The sequence below is a fragment of the Apus apus genome, chromosome 1 (genome assembly GCF_020740795.1).
Source record: "Apus apus isolate bApuApu2 chromosome 1, bApuApu2.pri.cur, whole genome shotgun sequence".
NCBI classification, from domain to species: domain Eukaryota; kingdom Metazoa; phylum Chordata; class Aves; order Apodiformes; family Apodidae; genus Apus; species Apus apus.
In genome coordinates this window covers 169,061,971-169,086,528 of record NC_067282.1, presented here as the reverse complement: position 1 = coordinate 169,086,528, position 24,558 = coordinate 169,061,971, and the positions used below count along the sequence as shown (strand labels likewise).

Sequence of the window (24,558 nt, the reverse complement as noted above, 5' to 3'; positions counted from 1 at the left end):
TTTTAATGACAAAAAGTATTTACATTAAAATCTTGTTGTAATCATAAACATATGATAGAAAAGGGAAAAAAGATTGGCTAAATAAAGGTGGGTAGTGATTTCATAGCATTGGTCCAACAAGTGGGACTCCAAAACTTTCTTCTGTGTTTAAGTGTCAGTTAAGTGTTCCAGAAGTGAATTAAGCAATGATGGCGTTCTGTTTGTTAAATAAAATCTTCCTTACTGTAATCCTAGAATAATCACTTCATACCAAATGCAAATGCTAACTCTGTGTGCTCTCTGGAAGGTTTTTTTGACCATCTGAAATCATTATTATAGATTCAAAATCATATACTATAAAATGTTTATGGAACACAAAGTAATTACCATGCTCATAGGTTGGAAACAATGCCTTAGTCTGTTATCCTGTGCTCTTTTCCTTTCCTTTTCCTGTAGAAATAGGACTGCAAGGGACTGTCAGTCACAGAGTCCAGTCATACATGACTGCAGACAGTGCTTGTCTAGAACATTGCTCAGAGCAGACCCTCTCTTGTTCACTGGTTCACTGCAGATTAAGAACCACTTCCCAGCTTTTTCATTCTTACAGCTCATAATGGGAAGAGGGAGGTTTTAAAGATTGGCAATTTTTTCTTGTCTGGATGATATCTGAGCATGATCCTGTATTCATTATAATAATGTGTTCTGTCATTATGCTACAGAAAACACAAGTTTACATCACCAAACTTGGAGAAAACATCTATTTAAAACACTGCATTTCCATTGTTTTCTTTTGATAGACTACAAATAAGTTAAATTCATAGGCATAAATCTGCTAGCTGTTTTTCCAAAAGAAGGAAGTATGAATTAGACACCTTGAATAAAGATGTGGAAAGAGCACTTCCTAGAGATAGTATTGAAAAGGAGACTTTTCTAAAATTTGCTCAGGGTTCCAGCTGTGGCTGTTTCTCAATGCTCATGGAATAGCAGTTGTGTTAGATAGTAACACTGGGTTCATTTTACCCTTTAGCCCTTCCTGTTACGTTGTGTGGTGGCTGCAGCATCATTTGCATTTTTGAGCCCCTCACAAAACTGCCTTGAGGTAGTCAGGTTTTTTTCTGGCAAAACTTTTAGGTTGGACAATTGAGCTTTTGATGTAGTGGAAAACATGCTATAAAATGTATCTAATGGAAATATCTCTCTTTGCTGAAATGTCACACAAAACACTGTGTAACAGTGCCTGCTGTTTGAGCGCATCATGTTCCCTTTCTCCCTTGTAGCTTGGGTCTCTGGATGTGCTTGCCAGGATGTGCTCCAGGGATGTGACCTAGCAAATGGAGAAAGCCTGCTGCACACTGCAGGGTGAGGTGGATGTGGCCCAAGCAGGAAGGAGCTGTTAGAGCTTATTTATTACTTAGCTTTTTCTTGACAACTTGGCTAAGTCTGAGATCACAAACACTTCAGAATTGTTTTGATGTGGTTAGGTATATTACTGCAGTGCAACCTGTGGTTTCTCCTCTTTCTCCTTCCACCTGTGACAGAGCATGTGGACATCAATTCTGTGACTGCTGGGGAGACAGCAGCAGGAGACATCTATGTCTAACAGTTTAAGATGTATATTGAATTCAGAACTTTGGGAGTTTCATACTTAGGTAATACGCCAGGGGTAGAAGAACAGAAGGCTTTTCCTGGGTAAAATATTCACAAGGAGTAAAAGATGGGTGTCTGAGCTAGAACTTACAGGACTCCTGTAAGCAGCTGGAGAGACTGAAGGGTAGAGAAAACTATCATGCCATCACGGCTTGACCTCTGGTTTGGATCTTTCCCTACCTCACTGTTTCCTATGTGATTCATATTATGGATACAATATGGATAGCAACAGTGGCTTGTCTGAGCCAGGTTAGTCAATCCTGCAGGTAGATGGTTAGATGTACATTTTGCTAAGGGATTCTGAGATCTGTGTTCATCTGCTGTGCTACAAATCAAGCAGTAGGTGCCTGCTGTAGCAGTGTTAAGGTTTAAAATTCAACATCATGAAGGTAAAATGTAGTTTAAAGTCTTGGCCTATGACGCCCTTTAGCATCTCAAATTTTTCTTCAAGTCTCATTTTCAATGTATTGCAAATTAAGCATAAACAATTCTTACAATCTAGCAAAAGTGTTTTATAGTCATAACTGTATCCTATTTACAGTGAGATAACTTGTGTTTGCACTTTAAATAGTCACATAGGTGATTTCTATACTCATTACTGCTTGTTACATCTGATTGATGAATATATTGTATCTATTTTTGTCATTGTTTTGCCTCTCAGGATCAGATCTTTATGGAGAACGTTGGTGCTGTAAAGCAGCTTTGTAAATTAACCAACAATCTTGAAGTCAGAATAGAAGAATTGGAACAGTGGAATAAGAAACTGGCCAGGCTGAAACGAATGAGCAGTTTAAAGTCAACAGGCAGTGAAGAGAGCAAAGTCAGGTACCTCCATCTGGACTGTTTTCTGATATTTGTCACAAAAATTAGTAAAGTGGTCCGTGTAGTAGAAGTTAAAACCAATTTTGCTTGACAGCTGAGTTCAGCTCATTTCCAGCATTTAATTTCTCATATGTTTTAATTCACTGGCAAAATTAATATTTGAAATGGTTATTAAATTGCAGTTGTTTTTATAATTGGTTCAGTTGCATAAAGCAAGGATAGATTATGTCCAGTTACAGCCCTGGAGCTTCTGGTTTTTTGGGTTTTTTTGCTGCTAAGAGGAATCTGCAGAGCTTCTTTTGCAAGAAAGTACTTCATTAATGCTTCAGTGGAAGTGATGAGCATTTCCTATTTCTAAACCATTTATCCAAGTTTTCTTTGAAATCAAATGTAGCATTTAATAACATTCACCTGAATGAGTTAACTGGAGGCCTTTGTTCTTGAAAATTAATCTGATGACACTTCTGTCTTTCTCATACTAAATGTTAAAATTGCAAAAGCAAGTGACATTAACATCCTATTGAAAATGTCTTTTTATTCATTAGTTGCTGAAGCATTTGAAAGTTAAAGAGATCTTGTCTCTTACAGCAGGTATAGTCGAGCTACTAGTCTTTTGCCATCAAAAAAAGCAGTCCCACTAAAATACAGCAAGGTGAGTAAAATTAAATATGTGAAATATGCCTATGAGACAGTTTTTATAAGTGCAAAATATTGGTGAAAGCTTTGATGTTTCTAAATATAAAATCAAATTCCTTAGCCAGAATTATTTACTGACATGCTAGAATCTTAACAACTAACTGTGCTGAGATAGAAAAATACGTATGAGACACTTCCACTTCTTGCCTACACATTGTGAGTGTGAGAGTAGATCCATACTGTGTAATGACATGAAGGAGAACTCAACAGCAGAGAACTGTTGAGTCTGTAGGTGTGCTCACACTGTGCAGTGCAGCACTGTACAGGTATGTTCATTTCAGTTTGGAAGTCTGTACATTGATAATTCTTCCTCAGCTTTCTTCTTTGAATGAGCCTTTCTTAGCGATTTGCCGTTAGCATCTTCTGTTTTGTACAGGATAATGATGCTCTTTCAGGTGGTTAAGAGCTGGACAAGGATGTCGCTGCTACTGCTGAATTATTTCCTCTTGCCCATATTGTGGTGCAGAAAGAGGAAACCCCTTTTCACAGAGATTGAATGAGTTAGAGAATATCTGTTGACATTTTTCAAGACAGTCTTCCTAGGCTGCAAAGTCCTGTTCTTGAAGATGAACCAATGCTCATTTGCCTGCCTTGCTTTTCCCAGTGCCAAAGAGCAAGAGAAAACAATAGGTCAGACCTTCTTTATTCCATACAATCAAATGCTCCATCATCTAAGATCATCCTACTTGTTTAGAAAATGCATTTCTTCTGCATTTACACCAGCCCAGGTTTAACGTGGTCTGAGCATATACTGAAAGCTGCAAATTTTTTAGTTCTGGCCACTGCTTACTGAGTTCTTAATTTGATTTTAAAATATTCCAAGGGTGTGAATAATGACAGGAAAAAAAAAGGAAGGAGCTTTTTTCTTGTGTCATGTATGTGTCCCCAGACTATCAACAATGTGCTATGCACTCAAAGTTTTAGGGAGCCTTTGATTACTTAAGTTTTTCTCTTTAGATACTGACTCTTAGATAAGGATGAGTTGTCTGGTTACTCTGAAAGATTAAAGTCAGACTAATGTTATATTTCTTAATCTATTACTAGTAGCTTAGTTACGTGCAATGTAACCAAACTTTTTTTTAATCTAGGTTTGCTGGTCAAAGAGGAAAGAGTCTTGCTCCATGAAGATTTTCTGGATGACTGTAGTAGCGTTGATTGCTATTATGGCACTATGGTAATGATCAATTATGAGCAAGTTGATTTGCTTCTCCCTTCCTCTTCCTACTTATCAGAAAAGATTGCAATTTTTTTCTTCTTCTCTCCCTTCTTACTCAAACACAATGCATTAAAATTAACAGTGGATATGCTTTGTAGTATTGTAACATTGAAATAATTTTAGTATGTGAGATACTGACGGGGTGCACACAACTAGTCTCTATCCATGTCACAATGTATGGTGAATGTATCTCAGTGACTTGTGCTACAGGTCCAAAGCCGGACTCCTGAGACTCTGAATGTTTTATGCAGTCATTTTGTGCCTAAGTACAATTTCTGATGCACAGAGTGATTCTGTTGTGTGAAATGATGCTGGGCTTGTTCCCAATGTGGTGGGCAGTCCTGCCACTCTGAAAGTTTAACTTATGGCTTTGGACTTGTGGAAAGGAAACTATGCTCTGAACTTTTGAGATTGCCATTTTCTATTTCCAATCCAAAAACCTGTGGTTTGTAATCTCTCTGTGAACATGTTACTTTAAACTGGTGTTGTGACTGTTTACAATGGAAAACTGACCATATTTTGTGTTGAATTTAGCTGTATACAAGTATCTGACCTAAGCCACATTAAATTCAGTGAAGTTTTTCCCCACTAAGGGGGAAGTAATTGGGTAGTTAGCACTTGCGTTGTTACATTTGGAGAAGGTGCTGTTTAGGTATTATTCATATAATGTTACATAAGAGATGGATGTAAATCTACAGAACAATTCTCTTTCTACAGCGTTTTGACAATATCAACCCTGTATTTACTTAGCGTTTACGACAGACGCTTTGAAAAACATCCACTTTACAGGCAAGTAGTTAAATTAATGTCAGTGAATTAGAATCAGCAGTAGATTGTGGACCAATCTGTTTTGGTCCACAACTGTGATGTCCATGTCTTAATGTATTGTTTTTATTTTTCTCCATCAGCAGTACCTCAAGTTCTGTTATACTCTCTCCCACTACCACCACAGCAGGTACTCTGTCTCTTCTGGTCTGCATAAACATAACAGGCTTTTAATTGGCAATAAAAATGCCAATAGACACATAGGGCTAGTGAGAGTTATGGGTTGTTTTATTTTTCTCCTTTAGCATTGCCAGGGGAAAGCACAATTTCTCAGACCACGCAACCCATCAGCAGGATCCCTGAAGTGAGTTTTTGTGACATTTTGCCTTGTGATGAGGTCTATTGTTGTCCAATTCATCAAGAAAAAGTCACATCTCCAAATTATGAGAAAACCAATGCAAAAGAGAAACGTAAGTTGAAACATTAATTTCTATTATTTACCATTTTAGTAAAGACTATAAGAAGAGTGTAAGGGAAGGGCCACAAATCTTTAAAGGTAGTTAGCTTCCTACAAAAAGCCTAGTCCAGAGGATTGAAAAAATCCTGATTTAACTAATCATCACTGCAGTCAGTATGTTTTCTGAAAAATCTGGCCTGGTTACCTTTAAGAGTTCCGAGTCCTAAAATGTTTCTTCAGGCGTTGCTATTCTTCCTGGCCATTCATGGTAAATGATTTCATGTGAACCGTAAAGTTACTAATCCCTTTAATTAACCTTTGGGTACAGTTGTCCATGAGTTGACTGTGGGTAGTGGAGGGTGAATTAACAGGGTGAAAAACCCCCCAAACACTTAATGGTGTCACAGTGTGGTGATACCTCTTTTCTGTGGGCAGAGACAGAAATTCAATTGCCAGAAAACATAAAATTTAGGATTAAAACTCTGCTCATTCAGGTGGGGTTTTGATTAGAGAAATGTTCTTTGAAGGCAGAGCTCTCTGAAATGAATTACTTTTACTGGACTGAATTCTTTTCAGATGTTGTTTGCCAAATGTTATGTGTGTAATATATGAGTAGTTGCTCTATTTACAACTTTTATAATATTTCTAAGAAAAATTTTATACATAAAGATATGCACAAGTGTTCCTCATTCCCAGACCTTAATATTGTCAATGTCTATGAGCAAGTATGACTAAACCAAGCATTCATACTCTTGCTTCCCTGGCCTTGGGAACAGTTCTAGCACCAACCACAGTTGACAAATTGAGGTGAAACTGGGGACAGATGTAGTTCAGCTTCTGAAGGGCAGGTGTTGCCAATTGCTGTACCACTCTTCCCACATGCACTGTTTCAGTGGGATTCAACCACTGGCCCTTCTTTATCCTGCAAGGTGCTGTTGTCTACAGACAAGCTGCATGTAAGTGGTCCTTGTGATTCTTGTGATGAGTGCTGAAGCCAGCCCTGTGGCAGGTACATCTCGTTACAGTGCTTTCAAGAGGTCATACCTAAGTGATTTGTATTGCTCTGAAGCCTGAAAGAGTGTTGGTTAATTAAAAAGACAATAATCTCACTTGCAAATGAGGGAACTGTAGATGTATGAAAATGAAATATGAAAACCTTCTATCTCCAGCTGGCTGCTTTTGATATTAGGTGGAAAGAGAAGATAAGAATAAACACAAAGAATTACCTTGTGAAGGTCTTATGCTCCAAATAGCATTAAATGTGGATCCAAGAGTGAAAAATCAGCACAGTACACAAGCTACTGAAAGATTTCAGATCTGCACAAGTTTAATGAGGCTGAATGTATCCCTAGACAGAAGGTAGCAATGTAAATATGAAATCCAAACAGAAGGAAAAGCAACAAGCTTCTTAATGTAGCTCTAGCCAAGATAAATGAAAAGGAAAATCTTTTCAGAACAAAAAGCTAAGCATTAAATATGGGGAGTAATCAAGGTAAACAGTGGATATTTTAGAATCAGCTGATTAGTCTGGTTCATGGACAGATAAAACTATTTGACATTACAGTTGAATTAGATGCTAATTTAAGAGTCAACTTCATGAATTTGCATTTCTTTTTTCAGATGGTAGTTAATGCATTCATAGCAAGGTACCACTACAAGACATCATCCACAGGGTTCTTTTTTCATACTGCTTATACAAAATTTTAACTCATGTGAATTAAAACCAGAAAGTTTTTAAGGAAAAGAAAGAATACCACATTTATTGGTTGAGTTTATCTGACTCTTATTTGAACATAATGGTTGTCCTCATTACATTCTGGTCATGCTGGTACTTCTGTATTTGTTATTGAATTGGATCTTCACACCCCACATGGGCCTTTGAGAAAGCTCTCAGAGTTACAGTGTGTGACAGAGTGGAAGTTTACCACAATTTATTGAAGACTGCTGCAGTGTTTTTAGGTGGTTCATGGTGTTCTCAGTTGGCAACTTGAGCTCCAAATAAAAGTAACTTCAGGGTCCTGTTTTCTACATTTTGTTTGGATTGCATCAGTTTAAAGGATAATGAAATAGTAATTTTAGGAAGAGTAAAAAAACAACAAATAAAAATAATTTTCTATATTTACACAGTTTAAATAGTTGAAATCTTAGTGAAGTAAAACTGTCTTCATCCTAGATTTTATTTACATTTCTGATACCCATTTAATGCCTTCTTCTGTCATGTGTCAAAGAATCACAGTATTAAATGTTTAGTAATTCAGAGCATGTAATAAATATTCCTGCCAACACTTGCACAGCTGAAGTATTGTACCTACAGGGACAACATCTTTCTTTCAGTGAGCAATCTTTTACTGTTACCAGGGGATATAGGTTTTCCTACTGAGTAGTTCTCTGTTAATGAAAATGCAAAAAGACAGAACGTTTAGTGCATTGCTAATATAGCTGGACTATTAAAACAAAACAGCAGAAAGTGAAAGGAAGATGAGACAACTAGTTTGTAAATTAAAAGGATGAATGAGAGAATGAATAGATCTTGTTTAGATCTGCCTCAAGACCTACTGTACATGTCTACTTGATTACATGTGTTCAGTAACCATTTTTTTAGGTGTGTGGCAGCAGATCCCAGTGTAAAGAAATGGGACAGCAGATGACTGCTAAATGCAACAGTTACCACCTAAGTTGGCAGAACTGGCAGATCTGTGTGATGAGCAAGTAAACAGAAAATGGATTTAAGGAAGAACTGGCAGCAGAATCACAGATTCATAGCAAAACACAAAAATGATGGAAATCCCAGAGGTGATTGTCTGTTACATTGCAGCTGGGTCCTCAGATTCCAGTTGGTAATGTTCCATTCTGTCAGTCACCTATTAGCATGAGGGAAGTCTGAATTTTCATATTTCCCAAAACTGAAATGAAAACCAAAATCTGGAATGAATAATAGAAAAGTAAGTTCAGTCCAGCTGTCTTCTTTCAATCTCAGTGAAATAATGCATTTTGAGCCTTCCTTTTCAAAAATAAATTTTTATACAATAAAGCAGTGATTTCTGTTCTAAGTAGTCATTTTGAAATGTTTCCTTTGGAAAATGTGGGAATGGAGCATTTTTGTATTCTAGAAATACATGATTCTGTTGTTTGTTTTTTTTCCCAATTTAAATGGTATTTGATGAAGCATGTTAGTTTAGGCGAGATAACATTTCTCAGTACTGTTTTATTGGTAACGTGTCTGTGGAAAGATTCTTGGCTGGCAGTTAGTATAAAAGCACAGGAATAGCTTTAAACCATTTCCCATGGGGTCAAAGGGCCTCTTGCCTTCCCCAGGTTGTACAATGTGATGATTATTCAAAGGACCTTTTAAAGTTCGCCTTTCTAGAGAAATGCCAAGAAGATGAATAGAGTTTAAAAAGATAATCATCAAATTATATTACCCAGCCTAATTCAATGTTTGAAATTAGAGAGGTCACATCAGTGAATGTGGTGATTGTGTTATTAGAGCCATGTATTAGTTTCTTTAATTTGGTGACTCGTCCTTCTCTCTCTCAAGTATTGTGTCTCACCTGGGTCAGTCCTCAGTGTCTTATATCTCGCATTCAAAAAGCAAGGTTATTCCCCTGGCCCACGTTTCTGTGGCAGATGCCTCTTTATTAATTTTCTCACTCGTAAGAAAGATGTGTCTTTATGATCAGATTTGTACTGAAGTGCCTGACTGGATGTTGACTTTTGCTTTGGCTCTCTGTTACAACAATTGGTGATATTCTGTGTGTGGGATAAAACCTTTTCTATTAGGCTATTTTTTGGAATGTTTTAGATACCCTGTAGAATTTCAAAAGCTTGTTTCTTGTTATCTACAAACTTCTTTTGACTGCATATATCTTCTTCTGAGGTGCTACTTTAAAGCATTTTTTTTATTTTAAAGGTTTCTCCTGTTGGTTATGTGTGCCCTTATCCGAGTGATAATTAAGAAATTAAGAAAACATCTTCTTCTGTTGTTGTATTCATATTTTGCATTTACAACTGTGCAAGGCTAACCTGGAGACATTTGTACATACATCCTTTCACAGGAAGCAAAAGTATCATGTTACCTGAACAAGATCCAATCAAACAATCTAATGGAAGACCTCATCTTGGAAATGACTGTAAGTCCTTTTTTTTTCTTTCTTTCTTTTTTTTTAAATGTATAATTGTATAACTTTGAAAAGCTGCCTTTAGGCTTGGAATTCTGCTGCTGATATTTAGAGATGTTTCATTTATAAATGGTCATTATAGAGAACTAGCACTTAGAAACCTCTGAAATACCTGTGATTCACTATAATTTTCTTGTCATTGCAATTTATTTTTACATCTTCATTAGATTTTTATAGACATTCTGGCTGCCCTCTCTAGAGAGTTCTTGTACTTCAGATGCAATAAAATGACAAGTGACATTTTCCTTGGGTGAGGGCTAGAATCTTGTAAGGTGCTCAACACTTCTCTTACATGGCAAAATGCTTACGCACGAGTGTGGTATTTGTGTGCAGGAAAGGCATGTAAAAGAAGTGTTTGGGGTTTGTCCCAGTTGACCTAACAGATTAAAAACATCAGCTGCTGAAAGGGACCGTCTCTACCTTAAGATCCTGATATTGCCTGCATCAGTGGAGATGAAATTAAGTTCTCTGACACAGGACATTTGGCTTGATTTCATGCTCCCCTTTGAGTGTCTGTGCACTGCTATCAGAGCCAGTCTGGGCTGGAAAGACTGATCCTTTTCCATGAAGATGAGTATCTGCTGATTACGTGTGTTATGATAGTATGCTCTGACATTCATTAAGTATGAGCAGGATTATGACTTGTCTTTTCTGCTTATGTGGATGCTCTGTTTGAAGGTTTGGATTTCTTTTATAAATGTTCAATTAAAGATTAAGCAATAAAACATCTATACACTGGCAAGCATTTAAAACAGGTTGCTACTGAGGGCCATGTAAAGAATAGAAGACAGGTTCTACTTGTTGCCTGGTTATGCCCCAGTGGGATGATCTGGGAAAAATAATTCCCCTTCTGTTTTGTTGGGTTTTTTTTGGTTTTGGTTGTTTGTTTGTTTTTTTACATCTACGCACCTCAGAAAGAAGCCTTTGTGGCATTACTATGATACATGTTGTAAATGGGGGAATATTCTTCTTTGAGACAGACATGCTGAATTTCCCTCCGAGACTTAAGCATCTGTGGATATTTGCATGCTGAAAGTGAAGTATATGCTACCACACAGATGTTTTGTAATCAAGTTATATAATAATCAATTTTCTTTGTAAAGTAGGGAACTGGTGCTGTAGAACAGAACAGAAGCACAAAACTAGTGTTCACAGGGTGATGTGAAGAGCACACTTAGGCCTCCTTATGCTTTCTGCACCACATTGCAAGACTTAAAATATCAGCAGCTCGATGCTGGAGGCAACAGCAGAAGTGTGATGGTTCACAGACTCCCTCCACACCTGGGCTTCCTCCAAACCTTTGGCAGACTGAGCCTAGGTCTTCTTGGGGTTATTAAAACTGTTCAACCCCTTCTGTTTGAGGATGCTCCACAGTTCAGACTGAAGTACTCTGGTTTAGGGGTCTGAGATGTTGCAGGTCCTAACTGTGGCCCTGCTCTGTTCTGATGCTGTAAATGTATGCAGAAGAAATAAGCTTTTCTGGATGCTGCTCAGAGCAGTGATTCCCAGGCCAGCAGTGAAAGCAGAAGCAGTGCTGCTGTGTTAGCATACTTGTTCTTGCCACCTAGCTCTCTAAAGGGTTGATCTGCCTCAGGGAAGAGTCACACCATCATGGCTGTATTGGTGTGTGCATATATTTTTTGGTTAGCTGAGCATATTTTGTTTTGTATTTCAAGATGCTTGTATATGTAGAATATTACAAAACTCTAAGCTCTTTGAAGTTCAAGACTGTTTTATGACAAAATTACAATATTCAGAAGAGTCAGGCAGATTTTTTTGCACACCAGTTAAGAAAGTTTTGTTGCATTCCAAATTATTTATTTTGGCAAAAAATGTATTAATTTTTAACAAAATTAATGGTTACTTGCATGAGCATGGCTTCTAGTCCATGAAAATCAACACATTTGTATCCTGCTTGGGCTGCCACCAAAATAACGTGCGATAGCTGCTCGAAGGTGCTACAATATTAGCTGCCCAGGATATTTGTCCTTGTGAGCTGAACAAGGATCTTATCTCTCCTGTGATGGCAGAAGGAAGGTAACCAACAAGAAGCTTTTTACTGAGTGTTAATTTAGACCTGTAGCAGCTCCTGTAGTGGCAAGCAAGGGAGTAGATGCCACTGTATTAACTGCAATTTTATTAAGCTGTTATCCAAGATTTCTTAAATAACCAGGAAGAAAACATTATTCTTTATATTTTCAGGGATTGATACAACAATCAGTTCCATACAGATCTTGGAAACTCAGCAGAGCATTGACAGTCGCTACTGTAGTAAAAATCTACAGTGCAGGTAAGTGAATTGGGTTGACCTGCTAGAAAGCAGTCCCATGGAGAAGGACCTTGGGGTCCTGGTGGAGAAGTTATCCATGGGACAGCAATGTGCCCTTGTGGCCAAGAGAGCCAATAGTGTCTTGGAATGTATTAAGAACAGTATAGCCAGCAGGTTGAGGGAGGTTCTCCTCCCCTTCTACTTTGTCCTTGTAAGACCACATCTGGAGTATTGTGTCCAGTTCTGGGCTCCGCAGTTCAAAAGGGACAGGGATTTACTTGGGAGAGTCTAATGGAGGGCTACAAGGATGATTAAAGGACTGGAACATCTGTCATATGAGGAAGGGCTAAGAGACTTGGGGCTGTTTAGTCTTGAGAAGAGAAGACTAAGAGGGGACCTTATTAATGTCTACAAATATCTGAAGGGTTGATGTCAAGAATGGGCCACTCTCTTTTCAGTCGTACCCTGTGATAGGACGAGGGGAAATGGCACCAAGTTGCAAGACAGGAAGTTCCACCTTAACATGAGGAAGAACTTCTTTGCTGTGAGGTTTACAGAGCACTGGAACAGGTCGCCCAGAGAGGTTGTGGAGTCTCCTTCCCTGGAGACTTTAGACCTGTCTGAACATGTTCCTGTGTGATCTTCCATAGGTGTTCCTGCTGCAGCAGGGTGGTTGGACTTGATCTTCAGAGGTCCCTTCCAAACTCTATGATTCTATGAATTGTTTCATTATGCTTTATTATGGTGGTATAGATTGCCATTAGTGCGGCATCGCTAGTTGGCTGGCTTCTTCTCACAGTTGTTACCTGGAGTGTGCAGGAGTTTTTTCTACATTTTCAAATTTTTTTCTTTTTAAATTGAAATATAATTTCCATGTTTTTGCAAAAATACCATCTACCTTGAAATCTTGTGTGCATGAATGCCTCCTTTTTCAGGTCTGGAAATCACAGTTTTGTTATTCCTGTTAGCAAATATACACCCATGGATGTAGACATCTCACTGGAAATAAAGTAAGTCAATTAAAGATAATACAGACATAAAAAGATAGTGTCTCATTTTTAAAAAAATAGTCATTCTTGATTTCTATTTTGACACTAAGCTGTCCCTGTTCAGAGGTGTGGGAAAAATCTGTGCACAACTAAGTCCTTCATATAGACCTTGGGGTGGATCTTTTGCTGTAGCACAGGCCCAGTGCTGCTCTCAGTACAATAAGTATTTCACCCATTGATGCAGGTATTAAAATCCAGTGGTCTTGAGGTTCGGTCTAACAATCACTTAAGCAGACATATATAGTAACAGGATTGTGGCCTTTGACCTAAGGATTTGGGGGTTTTGGTGTACAAAAATACTATTAGGAACCTACGTAGATTACTCCAGAGAACACCTTTTTTTGGTTTGTTTTGCCAAGCCCTGTAAGAAGGGATTCTTGTGCAGGAATGTCTGATAATAGATAAATTAAGACTTACTGGAGGAATATGCAGCACACCTACTCTTCTCAGCATATATTTTCTCCCCAAATGAAAGCCTAGCTCTGTTGTGTTCTCCCAGAAGCACTAAAATCCTTTCTTTTGGGGTTCTTCTATGAGAAAGGCAGTAACAGCTGCCAAACACTCGGCTTGATGACACTTTGTGACTCCACTTTCTCCAAGAAAGAGCTCTGAAGTTATGAATGGTTTTTAGGTCCCCTCTTTTGATCTTGAATGTTATCCTTGTAAACATCCACCTTTTTCAGATAAGAGGAAATATATATAACAGTACTCCAGAAATGCCTACTTGTTTTCTACAGCAACCGAAAATGTCTTTTAAGTGTATGCCACTGTAACCTAATAATACAGCCCTCCCATGTAGGGATTAATACATCATGCTCAGAGTTTCACTGAAGCAGTTGCTGAGTTTATGGTTTGTGGCTTGAGACAAAGCTGATTTTCAGTGTATGCCTATTCTATATACTTCCACTAAACAAAGCTGCAAAGTTAACAGAAATCAAAACACTTAACAAAACCCAAACATACTTGGATTACTGTGTCCAAACACTGAAAGATACTGTAAATACTTCAAAAATTTGAAAAACCTGCTGAGTAAAATAAATTGAAACCAACTACTGCCAGCCCATTTAGGACAGAGGATCTGCCATATATGAATGATAAATTTTAAAACTAATGTTTCTTGTAATAATACCTTGTGAATGTTGGGAAAGCACATTCTTTTGGGGTGTGCTTCATTGTTCCCCTCAGCATAGGCTGTAAATATTCATGTTACCTTTTTCCCACCTTCTGCTTTCATTTTTTCCTGCTAGCCATCAATATAACTGAGTTCTTTTGGATCTCCGAAGTATTTTTGTTTGTTTATGCTCTTCTCAGAAAAGCCATCTAGTGAGCTAGGAGTACTGGAAACTCTAGAGATGGTTTGGAGAAGATACGGCCATGGGGTCTTTGCTGTTGAAGGATTCTGAATGAAGTTCTGTTTACCACTGCTTTCCCAGACAAAATCTGGAATATTTTTACTTCTTTTTAATGATATATTTGCATGCGTGCAGTGGCAAATGGGAGTTATTTGTACAGGTCCCTGTTTAAGGTTTATTATTACTTTGTCTTCCATAAAATTGATGTTGCCCCCTCTGGTATATGTATATTATGCCTATGCATAATGCAAGCCACGCAACTCAAGCATTTCATTAACATTAATTTGTATAAAAAGTCATATACAATAGCTTCTGGTAGGAATATGCCTAAAGTTTGAGGAAGTTTAGTGTACCTTTCTAGATTTATCTGAACGACTGTAGAGCTCACCCGCATTTCCAAATGCAGAACATCCTCCATCCATGGGAAGGAACGAGACCAGGTTAGAGGTTGGTGGCTTAGGTTTATCTCCTTCATATCAACAAGTGAAGTAAGCTCCTCCTCTGCTGTATTTTTCCATTATTAAATTATTTGGATTTCCCCCCTTGTATTGTATTATATTTATAAATGTGATTCTTCTATTTAAAAGCAATGGAGTAGATCCTTATTTTTCTCTGTTTTTTGAAGCACCACAGAACCATTAATTGTATTTCTCTGCAAAGTCACATTGGGAAATTATTGCTCCCATTATTCTTCAAGCAAAAACAGTAGGAAGGATTTCCTAGAAACCACACAGGTAAGATTTTTGGAGCCATACTCTGGTGTGTGGGGATCACTTTTATAAAATCATTGGCTGCAAATTTCTGATCTTGATTAAGGTAGTAGAAATCCAAGTGGTACTTTGAGTCTTGCTAGTCAAAGTTGTCTTTGGCATGACTATGAGATGCAACATTTTGCAGGTGTCAGTTTTACACTGAATTTTATAAAAATCTATCTAGTGACTCTCTACAAGGACAGTTTTGAGTCTGCTTCAGCCTAACTCACCCCTATAACTCATTGTATCTCCAGAGGTACTTTAGAAGTGGGAGTATTTTCAGCCAGGGCCTTATGAGACAGAGTCCTCCAAACCACCATCTACTGTACTGTTTCCATTATTGTCTTATGGGTAATGAATTCTAGTTTTTAAGTCTTGACTTCACTGGAAAAAATTGTAGTATGACCTCATCAATGTTTATAAACACATTAAGGGCGAGTGTCAGGAGGATGGAGCCAGGCTCTTCTCAGTGATGTCCAGTGATAGGACAAGGGGCAATAACTGGAGCATAGTTGGTTCCACATTAATGTGAGGAAAAACTTCTTTACTGTGAGAGTGACAGAGCACTGGAACAGGCTGCCCGGAGAGGTTGTGGAGTCTCCTTCGCTGGAGACATTCAAAACCCGCCTGGACGCCTTCCTGTGTGATGTGCTCTAGGTGATCCTGCTCTGGCAGGGGGGTTGGACTAGATGATCTTTTGAGGTCCCTTCCAACCCCTGAGATTCTGTGATTTATTTCTTTGTGAATATGAGTTTACCAGTAAATCTCTCTAGGGAAAGTTCTTCATTCTAAAAGCAAGAGTTGTTTACATGTCATTCTCCAGATGGCCTCAATGGGAATAAAAGCTGTTAAAACATGTTATCTTTACCCAGTAAAAAATATTTAGGGACCTGATCTTGCAAACTTTTGATCATCTGCAGTAAATTAATGAAGGTCTTAAACTCTCTTCAAATTCTCTGGAAATACAAGACTCTTTCAAGGCCTTGATTTGTACACATTGCTTGGAAATATTTATTCTGGCTAAAACAGCAGGAAAGGCAGAAGCAAGGATAGCAGCACTTCTGAACACATGATAGGAGAAACCTTCATGAAGTTGGAAGGCAATTTGCAGTCTATTTTAGATTTTTCATCTATGGTCTCATACATTATGTATTCATATTTGTTTTTTAATTACTTTTATTGGTGCTTTTTCAAATTAGAGCAGTTGGGATACAGCATCCTTAAGCTGGCTTTCTGATCAACTTTACAAATGTCTTTGCAAAAAGTTACAGGCTTTTCTGCAACTGCTGCAAAACCATCAGAAAAACAAAATTGTCCAAGTTTTGACCTGTCTGCCATAATCCCAACAGAATTGACATCTAGTCAGTTTCAGAGAGTTTTGCACTGCAGATATATCCTCGAAGCTTACTGCCAAAACTGGTCAAAAAAATTTCATGTGTCAACCTGAAATCCACATCAGAAGACTAAAGTTAATGATTCTCCAGCAGCAGTGAACATTCAGATTTCATGTGATGCAGAGTAGAAATGCTACCTTTTTTGAGAGGGTTTTTTCAAGAGCATTTTCCCGGGGACTGGAAAGCTTATTCCCTACCAAAAGGCAGGACAGCAATCATTTGGACTCCTCAGTTGTATCATGTGAACATATCATCTCCAACAGAGAATGTGTCAGAAAGTGAAGGCAGGAGGGAAAGATGGAGTTGAGACATTAGAAACTTTAAATACTCTGACTACAGCTATCAAGTCTTGTTACAGTAATTACATTGCACTGCATTTGTCAATGAAATGTTTCCAAAGCCTATCCTTCTCTCCAGTTTAACGTGAAGTGAGGTTATCTAATCTCTCTCCCTCATTTATCCTCTAGGGACGTCACCATATTTGGACTCTCCCTGTAGCTAAATTGTATGACAGCGCTTACTACTTCCGTGTAGCTGTACCGGTAAGCCTTTTCAAATGGCAACATGGCAAAAGACAAATAGCATTTGAAATGAGAGAAGATCCTATAAGAATCTCCTTTTTTTTTTTTTTTTTTTGTCTTCTGCAGGGTTTTGCAGGCTGCTCAACAGAGCCTTATTTTGCTGGAATGTTTTTTACCGATTACTACTTCTATTTTTATCGACAGTGTATCTAAAACGTTGCTGATCATTCTGTTCTTTGGGGAAAAGACAATCAAGTTCTTGATATGAAAAAAGAGACTTGTGAATGGCCCTGAATACTTTTTTAAACCTCTTGCTGAGTTGCATGGCATTTTCTTGTCTGTTTGACTTTTAAATTAAAAAAAACAAGGACAAAAATAAAGTGTTTGACACCAACCAGAGCTCTGCGTTTCTAGGACCTGTGTTTAAAAGGATGTGAGGCAATGGAGTATATGATGTATAAATAAATAATCCTGTTGACCATAGTGAAGTTATATGTTATTCTACATACAGCAGACAAGAACAAATGAGTAGGAACTCTGTTGAGCTGTGATGCCCTCCAGTCCTTGAGAAGATGGTAAGACAATAATAGGGTATTTGCAGTCAGGAGACCTTCATCTGTCCCACAGGCATCTACTTTCTTTTACTATCCACTGCCCTTTATTTATATTAAAAATATATTTATTTATTTATTTTCCTAACAAAGCCAAACAAAACTTTGAGAGAAAAGCAAAGCACTGTGCAAATTCCCTCTACAAGAAGTGCTGTAACTGTCCCTGTTAAGGAACAACAGGTCAATTCCATGGTCTGTTTCCGTTTCAGAAAGCAGTGTCATCATTAGTGTTACAACTGTGTGATTTAATGAGCCTGCTGCTGCTTGAATGAGACATGTTTCAGCTCCCCTTTTTAAAAAAAAACAAACCACCCTGTCTGTCAGGAATGAATTATTTATTCCTGTATTCAGGTGTTGTTTGTTTTCTTGGTGTTTGTGACTTGTGCTGGTGTGATGAAAGAATAGAAGCATTTGAGAAGAGTAATGTCTGCCCTGCATGGCTTTCTAAGATGCATATGGATACACACATGCGTGGGAGAAATCTTTCTGTTTATATTTTGGAAACACATTTTTAAGGTAAAGCTGTTTGAATGTAATTCCAAATTAGTTGCTCAGACAGAAGGAAAACAGATGTAATAACCAAGTCCAGTATAAATAGTGTTGGGGGGTATGTTTAGAACAATGATTCATTTTGTGTAGAAAAGAGAAAATAAATATAATGGAGAGACTGCAGGCTTGTAGAGATTTATAATGTAAAAGTTACATTTGAACAACCTTACTCTTAATGAAATTCTTAATTTAGCTGTGAAAGGGAAACATTAGGAAGAAAAATTAATTTTTAAAAAAGAGCTGACCACAGTCATTGTAAACATCAGTGTGTCTTAATTGTGTATATATTGCCTGACAATGAGATGGGAGAGTTTAATTTGTTTCTATGCCTTCATTTGGCATTGCTTTTGTCATTATTTTGGGATTTCCTTCAAGGATGACCTTCTCATTGATGTTTTTTAAATGTATGTGCTTCAGTTGGGGTTAACTGCAATGCCCATGCATTTTTTTGCCCTAAATGACTCACTACTTTAACCTTAAATGTATAAGGGCTTGGGTTGTTTTTTTGTGTTGTTTTTTTTTTTCTTTTGGTTTGTGTTTTTTTGTGTGTGTGTTTGTGGGGGTTTTTTTGTGTGTTTTGTTTTTTTTTCCCTGGGAAGTATTTATGGTGTAGACCACATGTTCTGTAATATCTCAGAAACTAAGTGAACTTCGAACTCTGGATGCAAAAGCATCAGAAGTTTGTGCTTTTAGTTTTTTATGGTCCATACCTGAGGGTAATTCCTAAGACATGCCATGTAGTCACTGATTAAAATGCATGTGCATTTTGAACAAAAATTGTACATTTCTAGACCCACCTGGTTTTCATCACACTGTTTAGGTTTGAAGTACTTTTCTCAGTGGCACAGAGCACTGCAGTAGGAGAATATAAGCTCCCAGTGTTTCCGGTAATAATAATAAAAAATAATCTTCTGATTAGAATCTGGAGTGATACTCATGTTGGAGAGGAACTACTTCCTTTATGAAAAAGCTTATTACAAGTGAATTTGCTCGTTCAAGAATTTTCAACTATTTCTTTACTCCTGTTGTGTGTTTTTAGTAAATGTGGTCTCAGATGTTTTATTCAGATTTAAGATGACAAGTTGCTGCACAAAGACTGTATTCTAACATGTCTGAGGTAACAAAAATCCACCTTGGCAAAAGCTATGGAGGACCTAGCAGAAATTAAATACTTGGCATTGAAAAACTGTGATAAATAGTCTTCAGGCTCCTGAGAAAATCTGTGAATGGCAGTGAGCTGAAAGACCTTGTAAAATGTGATGTCATATGAATATGCAGTGTTGTAATACTTTTCAAGGAGAATCAGATTATTTCAGTGACACTAATTATATTGTATTTGGGTTACCACTGAATGAGTTAGTGGAGCAGGGGACCAGGAGAAAATACCAGTAGAGTAACAGAACACTGAGCATCTCAGAAGATGCCCTCTTTTTCCCATCTAGAAGTTTAGTCTAGTTAGAAAAGAGCAAAACTTTGCTATTTGCCTGTGATTTCACATAAACAAGGTCCAAAAGTGCAAGAGAAGATGCCCAGTGCACAGGATTCAGTGTATACTTGCATGATGGCTCTTTCGTCTGAGAGTCAGCTGGATGCTTGGTCAACTGGAAATCCCAGAAAATATTTCAATTCTCCTTCCCCCAGAATAATTTTTTCAGAATCTATTGAATTGCCCAAGCAAGTGCTGGCTGGCTGTATAGTGCATATGCAGAGGGTTCAGCAAGCCCAAGGAGCCTCCGCTGGTTTTGGCTACGATAGAGTTAATTTTCTTCATCTTAGCTTGTATGGGGCTATGTTTTGGATTTGTGCTGGGAAGCTTGATAGCACGGGAATGTTTCAGTTACTGCTGAAGGGTGCTCACACAGCATCAAGGCCTTTTCTGCCTTGCAGCCTGCCCTGCCAGTGAGGAGGCTGGAGGTGCAAGGTAGCTGACAGGGGACACAGCTGGGGCAGCTGACCCTAGACCATTAGATGTTATGCTCAGCCTTAAAAACTGGGGCAAAAGGAGGAAAGAGGGGCTAGAGCTAGAACAGGGCAAGCTGGTACGATCTGATCCGTGTTTCAAATCATGCTGTTCCTACCCTGTCCATGATATGGCAATTCACATTTTTACTTAATGTGCTGGGTCTGTGTGGTGGGGCTTTGGAGGAAGGAGGGAGATGATGTGCCTGAGCAGAGTTTCCCCTGCAGCCTGTGGTGAGACAGCAGGCTGCCCTCCTGCAGCCCAAGACTAGCCCATGAAGGACCACGGTGGATGGAGCAAATGTGGAGTTAAAAGCCATGGAGAGCCCCACATCAAGGGAGGTGACTGTGACCAAAGCAGGCCATGACTCCGTCAGAAGCCCGCACTGGAGCAGTCTGTTCCCTGAGGGACTGCACCTCAGGGGAGGGACTCTTGTCAGAGGGTTCATGAAGGACTCTGTCCAGTGGAAGGGATCCCATACCCAAACAGAGGAAGACTGAGCAGTTCTTACTGGTGAAGAGGAAGGAGCAGCAGAGATGATATGAGAGTAACTGACCTATCCCCCTGTACTGCTGGGGAAAATGAGGTAGAGAAATCAGGAGTGAAGTAACTTGAGAAGGGAGGAGTGGGGGAAGGTGTTTTTAAGATCTGGTCTCATGTCTCATTATCCTGCTCTGATTTGATTGGTGATAAATTGATTTTTTTTTTCCCCAAGTCATGTCTGTTTTGCCTATGACCATAATTGGCAAGTGAACCTGCCCTGTCCTTCTATCGACCCATGAGGTTTTGGTTATATTTTCTCCTCTCCATCCCACAGTGGGGAAGTCTGAGTGGCTGTGCTGTGCTTAGTTGCCAACTGGGCTTTAAGCACAACACTTGGCTGTATCAGACCTTACCAAGCCTGTCTCTCAGTAAGTCTGATCTAGCAGTGGCATTTGAAGTGAAGATCTGAGATCACTTAAAAGCTCAGCATACGAAGTGGAGAGGCTATAAGGGAAAAATCCTGCATGGTCATCCTGCGGAAACCAAGTACAAGGCAGAAGAGCAGACAAGTGACTCTGTGGGGTGAGTCCTCAGCTGGACCAGCTGGTAGCCTTTGGCTACAACCCCAGCTGAAGCTGCAGGAATTGTGAGCAAAGGGGCATTCTGCTCTCTGGCTGCAGCTCAGTTCAAATCACTCTCTGGTTCAGAAGAAGTTTGGTAGGTAGTGAGGAGGCTAGTTGTGTTGACCTGGTGAGATGATGAGAGCCTCCTGTGAGAAGTTAGCAATCCCAAAGCTGAGTTTAGAGTCCTGCACATCACAGGTCTGAAGGGAGGCCCAGAGGTGAGTTTTTGATCAAGTCCTGCTTATCTACATTTTTCTAGGATCGTAGCTTGCTTTCTAGAATCAGAAAAACATTTGCATTAAGAATGATTCATGGGTCAAATTCTGCCCACAATGCAAGTAGTTGCTCACTCAGGAGTCATTCACTTCTTAAATTACAAATCCTTTGCACAGAGCCTGAGAAAATCCAGCTGCTAAATGAAATCCTGATTTATTTCAGGTTTCCTTTTTTCTCTCTCTCGGTGTGCGTGCTATAGTATGTTTAAAATAAAGCAGCTATTTGTAGGTATAGAAATTAGTTTCAAGACACAGAGAAAATTAATCCAAAACTAGTTTCAGTGCTTTAGGACTTTTATATAGTATGTTGCTTTATATGAAGGCATAGCTTTTATATATGACATTATATTACACAGCAAAAATCCCAGCCATTCTGCTGGCTTCTGTTCCCTACCTCTTTGACGGGGCAAAATGCAGGACCAGCTCTGATTTGAACTGTTCTCACACTGACAGGGGAAGCTGGCTTCTCCCTCACACAGGGAGTTCCTATCTGCCTCTGAAGATCTTAAATTGTGCCTGTTTCTTTGTGTGTACACACCCGTTTGGGTCTTTTTCTTTTCTTGGCTTCAGATTTTCTTGAATCTTGTAGAAACATAATGTGGCTGAGCCTCTACATAATTTGATTGTAACTGGTCAATGCAATAAAAAACTTCAGTAAGCAGAACAGTGAGGCTAGTACTATTCTGTTAAGAGCCAGGATTTAGTTCAATCCAGACAAAAGAGTCTGTGCTGATGGCTTTCAGGTTTCTTAGGGGGAAATGGTGCTTTTTGGAACAGGATGTTTAGGAAGTTTAACTTAGTAGATCCAGAGCTTTGGATAACATCTTCGGCACTAAGGAAGCTGGGATTGGGTCTCTCTCCTCTGTAGACCTAGGGCCACTGATGAAGCCTTCATGCTTCAATTGCTCACCAATACCTTTGCTGACAATATTCTCCCTCCATGCAGGGGAAGAGAAACTGGAAGTGGGACAGAGTTCTAAGATACCTGCCAGGCCCAGCCTCTGTTCTTTACAGCCAGACTCAGGATGTGGAACTTACTGAGCACAATCAGAGTGGCAGTGAGGTTTCAGACACGTTAAGGCACTTTAGATGGTCTTAGTGTGTCTTGTCCAGGCCCAGGGTAGGTTAAAAAAAGAAAAATTCAGGCACTGGCAGCACGTTGGGCAGCTTGATGTCCTCATATAGTCTTCTCTCCCACTCCAGCTTCCCCAAATAGCATATCTTCTGCCAAAATAGCTCATGAATGAACATTTTCAGTGCAGGCCCAAGCCCTATATTCAAAATAACAGGTTTCATGCAGGCAATCCTGACCCAATTTTAACCCTGGTTGCTATGGTGCTCTGCAGACTGGGCAGCCAGCGAGTCAGGGTGATGTGGCCGTGGCACACAAGCCTTTTGTTGCTCCTTGGCTCGGGTCCAGGCAGCTTGTTTCCCCCCTTCTCCCTCCACCCTGCAGCAGCTGGCAGCAGCCTGCATCTGCCGGCCGGGAGCAGCAAGCAGCCGGGCTGCAGCCTCAGCCACCTCTCCAGGTCTGCCTCTGGCAGAAGCCAGCATCTCCCAGGCATCCAGAGCTGTTCCCCTGCAGACCACAGCTCTCAGCCTTCGGCTGTGCATCCCTGTATTGGAAAAGCCTTCATCTTCCTGCTCCCAGGCTTTCAGCAGGCTTCCTCTCCCCTTCCCTTACTAGTTGCTTTCCAGCCATCCTGTGTCCTGCTTTACTCCCTCCAAAAACGGAACTCATTACAACACTTTTAAAGGATGAGATTTAAAATAGGTCATCTTCTTAATAACGGGTAGAAAGGAAAGTGACTTATGAACAGGATTTAAAACAAAACTCATTATTTTAAAGTCGGATGTTTTCATTTCTAGGTGATGTTAAATATATCACAATTACCTACGCTCGGTAATATAAGCACAGGATTTGCAAATTTGATTTTAATGTTGATTTAGCTGGTAGAGATATTCTGTGGGGTAATGAGTGCTTTGCATTTTTCATTCAATCTTAATGTTACACTTTCCCTTCCACAACATAATCTAAACCACAGACCAGCTGGCTGTGTTGATTAAAATCCTCTTTCTGCTTTTTATTAATCTTCATGGTTCTGCCCTAGAATTATGAAGCGGTCATGGTCTATCAGGAAGGAAATCTGCTAGGCCAGGATGCAGTATTTACAAATTGAGATTTCTGGCTAAAGCATATTGCTGATTCCTAAAATAAGTTGTGTCCTGAATGCTTTGTTACATCTGCAGAGCTTTATGAGTTTGGAACAAAGCTCTTCAGATTAAATTACTTCCAAGTAATTAATTATACGCTTGCCTGACACGTTTCCTTATGGAAAACCTAGCTTAAGAGAATGTCATTAGGGGATGGGGATGACAGAGGACTTTTGTGGTCCACAGGCCTAATCCTGCTGTTTGGAGATGTAGAGTCATGCAAGCTCTTAATGTGAAACCTCATTGCCTTTACTTTGGTGTCAGAGGGAGAATGGATGGGGTCAGGGTATTGCTGCAAGGGGAATTTTGCTGATCCAGGCATTAGAAGTTCCTCAGGATGCACAGCAAAGGGACAGGAAACGTCCTCAAAAGGAAGGTGATGGAGCAGTGGGAAGGATGATCTGATTCCCAAAATTCATCCAAAGGCTGCTGGGGCACAACCTCGATCTTCCTTGCTCTGTAGAGCTATTTGCTTAAAGACTGGATGAGATTCACCCCAACAAGTAATATGCTCTGTGTGTTGTTGCTTTTTTTGGTAAATAACTACTTGATCACGATGAATTGATTTTTTAAAAATTAATTTGATGTGATGATTAGCCAATCACTTTAGCATGTGTTTTTTCAATTATCTCTTGTTAACAAAATGAGGCAGTAGCTAAGCATAATCTATCTTTTCCTGATTTCTCACAAGGTTAATTAAGACTGCAGATTCTCTTGCTGAGGGGTTTGGATATCTTTGTAGCTAG

At 39.1% G+C, this 24,558-nt stretch overlaps 1 protein-coding gene across 1 annotated transcript in view; it reads left to right on the top strand.

Moving 5' to 3' along the window:
* MYRFL (myelin regulatory factor like) overlaps window positions 1–17,511 on the top strand; it is a 44,588-nt gene extending 27,077 nt beyond the window's left edge. The window contains exons 14-25 of the mRNA XM_051625980.1: window positions 2,288–2,451; window positions 3,037–3,100; window positions 4,233–4,318; window positions 5,078–5,149; window positions 5,269–5,315; window positions 5,431–5,595; window positions 9,638–9,712; window positions 11,963–12,050; window positions 12,965–13,039; window positions 15,056–15,164; window positions 17,044–17,118; window positions 17,224–17,511. Of these exons, the coding sequence (XP_051481940.1) occupies window positions 2,288–2,451; window positions 3,037–3,100; window positions 4,233–4,318; window positions 5,078–5,149; window positions 5,269–5,315; window positions 5,431–5,595; window positions 9,638–9,712; window positions 11,963–12,050; window positions 12,965–13,039; window positions 15,056–15,164; window positions 17,044–17,118; window positions 17,224–17,310 (1,107 nt within the window). The 3' untranslated portion in view covers window positions 17,311–17,511. The remainder of the gene's footprint in view (window positions 1–2,287; window positions 2,452–3,036; window positions 3,101–4,232; window positions 4,319–5,077; window positions 5,150–5,268; window positions 5,316–5,430; window positions 5,596–9,637; window positions 9,713–11,962; window positions 12,051–12,964; window positions 13,040–15,055; window positions 15,165–17,043; window positions 17,119–17,223) is intronic.
* Window positions 17,512–24,558: the final 7,047 nt, after the last annotated feature.